The sequence below is a fragment of the Moschus berezovskii genome, chromosome 2, assembly GCF_049115385.1.
Source record: "Moschus berezovskii isolate FMDL1 chromosome 2, NW_MosBer_1.0, whole genome shotgun sequence".
In the NCBI taxonomy this organism is placed as follows: domain Eukaryota; kingdom Metazoa; phylum Chordata; class Mammalia; order Artiodactyla; family Moschidae; genus Moschus; species Moschus berezovskii.
In genome coordinates, this window is record NC_142461.1 from 10,367,255 (window position 1) to 10,377,208 (window position 9,954).

Here is a 9,954-nt window from a genome sequence, read left to right on the forward strand (position 1 = left end):
CAGGCTCCCCCGTCCCTGGGACTCTCCAGGCAAGAGCACTGGAGTGGGTTGCCATTTCCTTCTCCAATGCATACACATGCTTATTAAGGATCTCATTGGAGAAGGCAATGGCACGCCACTCCAGTACTCTTGCCTGGAGAGTCCCACGGATGGAGGAGCCTGGTGGGCTGCAGTCCGTGGGGTCGCTAAGGGTCGGACACGACTGAGCGACTTCACTTTCACTTTTCACTTTCACACATTGGAGAAGGAAATGGCAACCCACTCCAGTGTTCTTGCCTGGAGAATCCCAGGGACGGGGGAGCCTGGTGGACTGCCGTCTATGGGGTCACACAGAGTCGGACACGACTGAAGTGACTTAGCAGCAGCAGCAGCAGCAGGGATCTCATTGCACTCTGTGAGACCCATCTGAGGAGGGATTATTATCCCCATTTAATAGATACAGGCAACAGCACTTCCTGGGAAGCATGTGTGGATACTGAGGGACAGTGGTTGTCAAAAGGGGCTTGTGTTGGCCAGAGGACACCTGGTAACTGTGCCAGCTGGTTCCAAGCACTTCCATCTCCCTTAGAGGCTCTTCACGCTCTGCAGCCCGTACTTTGCATAGGAGGAAATTGCAGCTCAGAGTGGTTGAGACCTGCTAAAGGTCACACAGCAGCAGAGCAGGAACTCTTCGGGGTTATCTGGCTGCCGTGTGCAATCCTTCCACTGCCCTTGTTCTCAGAAAGGTTTCTAACTTTGCTTTCAAAGCAAGTTTCTACCAGCTCCTTAGTGGGCGGGATGGGGCTGTAACCCATTCTGTGGAAGTGGCAGCCAAGGCTTTGAGGGTGAGAGCCAGCTCGGGTTACAGGAGTCACAGAGGAAGTCTGCCCAGGAGCTGGGGCCAAGCTCCGGGCCTCTCTCACTGACCAGATCAGCTCTGGGTTTGCTGAAAGCCAAGGCTGCACCCCTGGGGAGCCAGGAGTCCAGGCCCGGTTTTGCATCGGGCCCTGTGAGAAGGTGTTTCCTCCTCCTCCGTGGGGCAGCCGCTTTGCTGGGCTGCGGGTTGAGTCAGCCTTAGGCCCTTACTGCTCTTCTCCTGGTCCCTGAACTTGACAGCCAGGGGAGCCGGGGATACCCCACAAAGGCGTCCCCTCTTATTCTGGACCCCTACAGGTAATACACCTTGGGCCGCGGGTCCCCTGCCTGTGCCCAGAGGGGCGGGCACTTCCACCTGGCATCCTGAGCACCCTCAAGGATCTTGGGGTGTAGGGGGGAGGTGGAACACGTCTGGGACTGAAGCAACCAGACAAATGAACAGACACTTAAGCTGACCAATGGGTCTGTTCCATGAGGGTCGGAATCATGGGGAGGGCGGGATGCTGGATTCTGCCTCTGGGACCAGAAGGGACTGCAGGGAGGGGGACCTGCAGAGGCGGAGGACCGTCCCTCCGCCTCCACACTCATACACACACTGAGTAGCCCCCGGGACACCAGGGTACACACTGCCACACACAGCCCTGTCACACATACAGGCACACACCCCGCTGCGCTGTCACCAGAAAGTCACAGAACATACCACACAGACGACAGTCCCCTGTGCAGCAGCACACGGTGACATGATGCCCAGAGACACATGCAGCTACAACACTCACACACACAAAACATACAGGCTCCCAGATCAGACGCCTGCCAAGAGCAGAGATTCATAGCAACACCAGCTAACACAGGGGCTCACACGCCAGGACCCAGAAGAGCCCCAAACCCTGCGTCTGCAACACCCCAGATCTGCACACGGTAGACGTTCAGGAAATGCTGTTAGCGTGGGGCACAAGGCATTTCCACAGCATCATACAGGACACCTGATTGAGACACCCACCCACCTCTCCGGGAGGGTGGGGCAGGGGCTTGCTCGGCGGGCTCGCTGACTCAGCTGGGAGGGCACAGAGTGCGGGCACAAGCCAGGACCTGCCTACTGAGCGTCCTCTCCCCACCTTGGCCCTGCCTGGTGCCCCGGGAGGGAGAGAACTGGCGAGGTAGGAGGAAAGGAGAGACCACCCCGCCCCGTGGGCTCAGGCCCGGTTGCGGGCCCCTTGCCATGTCCACATACCCCTCGGGGCTGCACAGATGTTTTCCTTCCGGAGTCACCGTGGTCCCCGAGCTGCTTTGCAGCACTTTACATCCATGGCCAAGACCCCAGTCAGATCCAGGCCAGGGCACAGGGATCCCATGCGGTCAGAGTAGAGGGGCCCGGGACCTCTGGGTCAGGGTGCAGGGCTGGCAGCAGGGGCATCCCTGGGCTGGAGGCCGCAGGGGGAGTGGGTGCCGCGGTCACCTCCCGGGGAGGAAGTTGGGCTGTAGGCTGGGAAGGAGGTTGCCTCAGACAGGAAGGCCCACTGGGCCAAGGCAGGGTGGGGTGAAGGGTGGAGGGGAGGGATCCAGGTAGGGAGATTCCCAAGGCAGGGGGCCAAGCAGATACGTGGTGAGCCTGTGTTTCCCAAGCTAGATATGTGTCTGGCTGCATGTTTGTGTGTGTGTGTGTGTGTATTCCCCATGTGTGTACAGATGCATTTCTGCATTCAACTAGTCAAGCATTTACCAACTATCTGTTGTGTGCACAACTCTGGCTTTAGGGATGAGGCCCTGGTCCCTAGCTTCAAGGTCACAATCCAGTTTCAGGGGTGCAGTATGTGTGTGCAAAAGTCTGTGTGATTTGTAAGTATCTAGGGACACGCCTTTGTCCCCAGACTTACCCTTGTACAGGTGAAGCCCTCTGTGGTCCTGGTCACCCTTGTGTGTGCATGCCTGTGTGCAGGAGTGAGGATGTGTGAGCTACATCTCTTGGTCTGCACACAGATCTGGGTCTGTGACTGCCTAGGGCCCTTTATGTGGGACCAGGTATCATGTGCCTGTTTTTATACAAGGGTCAGTGTGCGTGTGTGACCGGGTGTACTTCTCGCTGGAGGTAAGTGTGTCTACATGTATCAGTGTGTACACATATGTCTCTGTCCATGTCTTGGAGTGTGTCCCTGAGTACACAGGCCTCTGTAAGTGTGCGTCCATGAGTGCCTCTCATGCCGCCTTGATCGCAGCCTTCCTGGGCTTGTGCCCTGCCCACCACAGGGGTGTATATTTGGGCAGAAAAGGGCAGCTGGCTCCAGGATGTGCCCTGTACAGGGGCAAGGCCTGACCTGACCCTTGGTCTGCCCCCAGGGAGCCACGTGTGCCCAGCCTGGGTGCTGCCCCGGCTGATGCCCCAGAGGGGCCACCCAGCTCCAGAGCGGCTCTGGTCCCTGCCAGGCCTCCTCATGGCATGTGAGCCAGAGCCCGAGGCCGATGGGCTCCTGGATCTCAGCTTCCTGACAGAGGAGGAGCAGGAGGCCATTGCTGAGGTTCTGAAGCGAGATGCCCGCCTGCGGCAGCTGGAGGAAGGACGGGTCAGGTAAGGCAAAACAAGGGGAGCCCTGGAGGAAGGGTTCTCCGGCCTTGGGGGGCTCAAGTGGCCCCCACCTTGTCCCTTCAAGGTGCAGCCTGTCAGATATCTCGGTAGGCCTTGCTTTTGCCCCCTGGTCTACTTGGCCAGCTCAGCTCATCGCTTCTCCCAGAGTGTCTGCACCCGCTCCCTTGCCAGCCTCCCTGCCTGCAGTCTCGCCCTTTCGGGCCCACCCGCCATGCTGCAGCCAGAACTCTCCAGGTCTATTCTTGGTATGCACTCCTGAAACCTCACATGGTTCCCGTCCAGGACACGCTCCGCATTGTGGTCCACAGGGCTTCCCCAGTTGGTCTCTGTCAGCTTTTCCCATCCACCTTCCACCAGGGAACCCCAGCCCCAGCACACATACTCAAAGTGTAGTGCTGCAGCCACTCAGTTGCTCCACAGTCCCCAGACACACCCTTCACTTCTGTGCTGTTGCTTGTGCCCGGGAGAAACAGTGAAGAGGAGCACTGTCAGCAGTGTTTGGCGACACACAGACACCTCCTAGCTTGTGACTTGGACCTCCCCAGCACCGCTCTCCTCATCTGTAAAATGGGGTGAAGGAGCCTACTTCATAGAGTTAGGAAGGGTTATACAGTCATTTAATGAAGAATAAATATTTTCCTTCTCTACCTGGAAAACTGAATTTGTCCTGGGTAAGAAATTCAAATGTCACCTCCTCTCTAGGATTCTCAAAGGCAAAGCTGATCCTCTTACATATATATGACTCCTACCTCACTGTAGTGTCCTGGTTTATTCCAGACTCAGTCCCCCTACCAACCTGAGCACCTCCAAAGCAGGGATCAAGTCTGATTTACTGTTATATCCCGGGCCCCAGGTACAGGGCCTGGCACACAGAGTGGGTGGCGAGAATGCTTGATTGCATAAGCGGTGACTGCCTTGTCCTCCCCCATCCTCCAGCAAGCTCCGGGCATCACTGGCAGACCCTGGGCAGCTGAAGATCCTAACTGGGGACTGGTTCCAGGAAGCACGCTCCCAGCGGCACCACCACGCCCACTTCGGCTCTGACCTGGTCCGAGCTTCTATCCGCAGAAAGAAGGGCTGCAGGGGTGAGAGGAGCTCCCCAGAGGGGGCAGGCCTTGTGTAGCCCAGGTCACTGGGCATGTGCGGACAAGGAGAGGGGGCCCCTGGTACTGTGTGACTCTGTGTGGGCACCACCCCTCCATGGGCTCTGGGGAGTGGGTGGGCATCTCCAAGGGCCAGACATCCCGGGAGCAGGGGTTCACAAAACGTCTCACCTGGGTGCAGGAGACCAGGCTGGAGGCAGCGATGGGGAGGCCGAGGCTGCAGGGAAAGAGACTGCAGAGGCCCTGGAGCCCAGGTGAGGGGCGTGGCGGGCAGTGGCGAGTGCCTCCCAGTCGGCCCACCCCTGATTACACCTCTCTTTCCTCCCAGGTTCTTAGTAGACGAGGGCCCCCAAGAGAGGCTCAGCGAGGCCGAGGTGAGTGATGAGTGACTCAACGGGCTAACGAGTGCATGTACAGAGTCTCTGGAGCGGAGGTGGAGTGTACTAGGCAAAGAACCCAGCCTGCGAATTAATTGGGAGACCCTGGGTTAGGCCTCTGTCCTCCTCTTCTGTCACAGGGCCCTGTGGGCCCAGCCTAAGGGAAACCTAATCGGCTAAGGGAAACCTAATTGGCTACTAGGGATGGGGTGGGGGACAGAGCTGGGCAAGGTCCAAGACTCAGATGCCACTGGTGGGGACCCTGGGAGTCAGGCAGGGCAGGCCCTGAAGTGTGAAGTGGTGTGAAGTAAAAGGGCCAGACTGGTCCTGCAGCTGATTGCTGGTTCGGCCCTCCCGTGCAAAATCTGGATCTGAAGTCTCTGACCTCTGATCCCATCATAACCTCTGACCCCTTCACCACCAGTCCCCACTGTGATTTCTACCCCTTGCTTCTTTCAGGGACCGGATGTCCCCCCACCATGTGTCTCCACAAAGCCTTCAGAGCAGGAGGAGGAGCCCCAAGCCCAAGAAGATGAGCAGGAAGGTGTGTGTTCAAAGCACCAGGAGGCTGGGGGATCAGAGACAGCTCAGTGTGTGCTGTGGGCTTAGTCGCCCAGTCGTGTCCGACTCTTGCAACCCCATGGACTGTAGCCCGCCAGGCTTTTCTGTCCATGGGAATTCTCCAGGCAAGAATCCTGGAGTGGGTTGCCATGCCCTCCTCTAGGGGATCTTCCCAACCCAAGGATCAAACCCTGGTCTCCCGCACTGCAGGCGGGTTCTTTACCATCTGATCTCCCCTGGTGGCTTAGACAGTAAAGAGTCTGCCTGCAATGCAGGAGACATGGGTTCTATCCCTGGGTCAAGAAGATCCCCTGGAGAAGAAAATGGTAACCCACTCCAATATTCTTGCCTGGAAAACACATGGACAGAGGAGTCTGGCAGGCTACAGTCCAGGGAAGCCCAGAGACAGCTCTAAATGACCCCCAAACACCTGTTTTCACCTTTCTCCTCCTGTTTTGGGGGCGGGGAGGCGTGGTCTCCACGGGCGACCGCAGGGGAACCCTGTGCCTGAACCTGTTTGGTAAACCAGTCGCTCCAAATTTGCTTAGGGGCGGGCTGGCGGGCGGGCAGGGGAGGGGCTCGCTGAGCAGCTTGTGCCCCTCCCAGCCCCTGACCTGGGGCACCCTCAGGTCGTCGCCGGCGAGGAGGCGGACCCGGAGATGCAGTCGCCGTCGATGGGAGAGGAGGAGCCGCAGACCCCGCCTGCCCAGGTAGGCGGGAGCGGCCCGCGGCTGCTCTCAAGATCCGGAGCGGATTCCGGGCGGGGAGCGCCTCTGCCCGAGGCTGCGAGCTGTGCGGGACCAGGAAAAGCCGCGGGAGGGGCGAGGGGTATGGGGGCGCCCCGGTCACTTAGTCACTTACCCCACTCCTGAGACCCAGGCGGCGTCTGAGATGCTGGAGAATGGGGAGGAGACCCCGGGGACCGACCCCTCGTTCGACCGCATGCTCAGCAGCAGCTCCTCCATGTCCAGCCTCAACTCCTCCACGGTGAGGGGGTGAGGGAAAGGGTCTGGGGTTGGGGACACCTCCTTTCTCCGCATCCCAACACTCAACCCCTGCATAACCCCTCCCTCGACCTCACTTCCCCGCCTCCCAACTCCTGCGATCTGAACCCTCGGCGCTCGGCTTCCTCAGCCCCGACGTGAGCCCGGGTCCCCCGCCCTGACTTCCCACCCTCTGTCCGCAGCTGAGCGGCAGCCAGATGAGCCTGTCCGGGGAGCCCGAGGCTGGTGCGGTGCAGGTGCGCGGCTCCGTGCACTTCGCCCTGCGCTACGAGCCGGGAGCCGCCGAGCTGCGCGTGCACGTGATCCAGTGCCAGGGCCTGGCCGCCGCGCGGCGCCGCCGCTCCGACCCGTGAGTGCCGGACCCAGCGAGGCTGGGGCGCCAAGGGGACCGCGCTCTCCGCCCAACCCCGCAGCTTTTCTTGGCCTGTTTCCTCATCTGCAAAATGGGAATAACCTTCTTGGGAGACGCAGGGGTTGGGCGATTTAACTCCTTTGAAGCGTGGCACGAGGCCTGCCACGAGTTCCAGGCTGTGGCTGGAGCAGGTGCTGGAAGGGGCTGGAAGGGTAGAAGGCCCCCTCCCTTTTACCTCCATTCCTCACCTCCCCCCCTCCAGCTACGTCAAAAGCTACCTCCTCCCGGATAAGCAGAGCAAGCGCAAGACAACAGTGAAGAAAAGGAATCTGAACCCGGTCTTCAACGAGATTCTCCGGGTGAGGCTTCGACGACGGGGCGGGCCCCATTAAGGAACCGAACCCCGCCCCTTCCTGAGGGGACAGGGGGGCAGGGGCAGACATGGTACTGTCACTCCTGGGCGCTCCAATCCTCCATTCTGCGGGAGGAACAGCTAGGAGGCCCTCGCATTAACTCACCCTCCGGCATGTTGGTCTAGAGATGGGCACGGCGCTAATCCAGACCCCCGTTTACACCGTCTGGGGCTCCCCGGGATTGCTTCCAGCAAAGAGCGTGGTAGGATAAGCCCGAGCGAACACTCTGACAGCACAGAGGCCGCCGCCTCGACGCTGCTCCATTTAAGTGCACCGCTATACCTCCTAGTTCAGTTGGTAAATCATCTGCCTGCAGTGCAGGAGACGCAGGTTCGATTCCTGGGTCGGGAGGATCCCCTGGAGAAGGAAATGGCAATCCACTCCAGTATTCTTGCCTGGAGAATCACATGGGCAGAGGAGCCTGGCGGGCACAGTTCATGGATCGCAAGAGTCGGACACGACTGAGCGACTTCACTTTCTTTCTTTCCCGTCCCCAGTACTCTGTCCCGCAGACGGAGCTCCGGGGCCGCGTGTTGAGCCTGTCCGTGTGGCACCGCGAAAGCCTGGGTCGCAATATCTTTCTGGGCGAAGTCGAAGTGCCCCTGGACACGTGGGACTGGGACTCCGAGCCCACCTGGCTCCCCCTGCAGCCCCGAGTGAGCAGCTGGCCCGCGTGGGGAGACCCCGGCACAGATCTCCCGCCTTTACCCCACCGGGCTTTCCCCCAGTCCCCTTCGCCCTCGAAATCTTAAGGCCCATGCAGACGTCTGGTCTCCGACTGGTGCCTGGGTGGCTCTCGGATTCCCTAGGCGGTTCTCTCGGAGCCCCGCCCCTAGACCCCGCCCCATAGACACGCCCCACCAATGTCCGGGGACTCCGCCCCCCGTCTTTCCGTAGGTCCCGGTCCCCAGCCCCTGACAAGCCTGCCTCTCGCAGGTCCCGCCCTCTCCCGACGACCTTCCCAGCCGCGGGCTGCTCTCTCTGTCCCTCAAGTACGTCCCCGCTAGCTCCGAGGGTGAGTGACCGCCCCCGAGGGGCCAAGCCGGATGGGCCTTGAGAGGCGGGGAACCCGGGTCCCCCAAGGGTGAGGGGACGCTGTTCCCGGGACAGGGCCTGAACCGAGTCTCTCCGCGCAGGCCCAGGACTGCCTCCGAGCGGGGAGCTGCACTTCTGGGTGAAGGAGGTTCAGGATCTCATCCCTTTGCGCTCAGGGTCCCCGGATACTTTCGTACAATGGTGAGGGGCATCGCCACTTCCTGGCTTCCCTTCCTTTCTCCTGCAATGGAGCAGCCCCGCCTTCAACATGCACGCACTCTTGATTCCCCCCGCCTGGGCTTTGACCACTGAGCAGGGGTGGAGGGGACTGCTTGCGCAAATGCCTGGGGTCAGGAGAGTGAGGACTCCTTCCAGCAACTGCATTCCAGTGACTGGCGCCTACAGGACTTGTTGGAGAGCTGAGACTGAGACCCCCACCTATGGAGGACCTGGAAAACCAGGTTGTGGGGCTTGGTCCTTGCAGTTCAGTGGTTTTCAAAGTAAGCACTGGAGGAATTCTAGGGGTGCCTGCATCTGCTGCCCCACCCTCAGAGTAAAACAGAGGCAGGCCCCAATGAGGTTCTGAGCTCCCAGCCCTGATTCAACCAGAGGCTTTGGTTTCCCTTTAGGTTTTGTACTTCTGAGTAATATTTTGTTTTCCAGAAAGAGCTCCAAGCGCCTGCTTTAGAAAAGTTTGGAAAGCACTTCTGGGTGGTCTTGAAGGTGATTGAGCTGAGAAGCAGCAGACTGGCATTTCAGGGACATTCCTCTGGGGTCCTGTGGATAGGAGTCGTAATTTTTAAAAGCAGGAGATCCAAGTAAAGGTCCCAGCAAGGGTTTGAAGCCGGTTCTCAGACAGGAACCAGAGGACATGGACGTTGCGAGGGAGTGTGGGTAGGACTCGGTGACTGGTGGGTGCTGGGGAGTGTGCAGGGGTGGCCACTTGATGTCAGGCCACCTCCCCCACAGCTCGGTGCTGCCTGATGACAGCCGAGCCAGCCGCCAGCGGACAAGAGTGGTACGACGCAGCCTCAACCCCATGTTCAATCACACCATGGTCTATGATGGCTTCAGGCCTGCTGACCTGCGCCAGGCCTGTGCGGAGCTCTCCCTCTGGGACCATGGGGCCCTGGGCAGCCGCCAGCTTGGGGGCACACGCCTCAGCCTGGGCACCGGTGAGTGGGGCAGGGCCCTGAGGGAACCTGATGCTAAGAGGCCGGGGCTCAGCGTGTGGCCTTGGGCAGGTCTCTGTCCTTTCCTGAGCTTGGTGTCTACTGAGAACTGGGGGATGACGGTGCATGACCAGGGACCAGGCGGTGTTCCTCGGGATCTGGGGTGTCCAACATAACCATGTCTTCCACCCCTTTCCCCCACCTACTACATCCAGGCAGCAGCTATGGGCTCCAGGTGCCCTGGATGGACTCCACACGTGAGGAGAGGCAGCTGTGGCAAACCCTCCTGGAGCAGCCATGCAAGTGGGTGGATGGCCTTCTGCCCCTCAGAACCAACCTGGCCCCCAGGACATAGCTGCCCTACATGCTCTACAAATACCCTCTTTTGGGATCCCCATCTCAGGGCCTGCCCTTGGCTAAAAAATAAAGTCTATTCTGAGGGCAACAAGGGGCTGATGTCTGCCTGGGATAGGGGAGGGGGTTGGTGGTGAAAGTGAAGGG

The 9,954-nt window shown here is 59.8% G+C and overlaps 1 protein-coding gene across 4 annotated transcripts; it reads left to right on the top strand.

Annotated features, from left to right (window-relative positions):
- The first annotated feature begins 208 nt into the window (after window positions 1-208).
- SYTL1 (synaptotagmin like 1) lies at window positions 209-9,888 on the top strand. 4 transcript variants are annotated; one of them, XM_088843950.1, is made up of 16 exons: window positions 1,905-2,175; window position 2,245; window positions 3,190-3,418; window positions 4,373-4,521; window positions 4,721-4,793; window positions 4,868-4,913; window positions 5,376-5,460; window positions 6,084-6,187; window positions 6,351-6,464; window positions 6,664-6,830; window positions 7,096-7,192; window positions 7,744-7,902; window positions 8,183-8,261; window positions 8,383-8,482; window positions 9,251-9,456; window positions 9,669-9,888. In XM_088843950.1, exons 1-16 carry the CDS (start codon window positions 2,104-2,106, stop codon window positions 9,806-9,808), a joined length of 1,821 nt encoding a protein of 606 aa, XP_088700076.1. In that variant the 5' UTR covers window positions 1,905-2,103; the 3' UTR covers window positions 9,809-9,888. The 4 variants fall into 4 exon arrangements, with proteins under 4 accessions (XP_055253913.1, XP_055253912.1, XP_055253911.1 ...); XM_055397937.2 differs by lacking the exons at window positions 1,905-2,175; window position 2,245 and adding an exon at window positions 427-1,152 and having other exon boundaries at window positions 6,357-6,464; XM_055397936.2 differs by lacking the exons at window positions 1,905-2,175; window position 2,245 and adding an exon at window positions 429-1,152.
- Window positions 9,889-9,954: the final 66 nt, after the last annotated feature.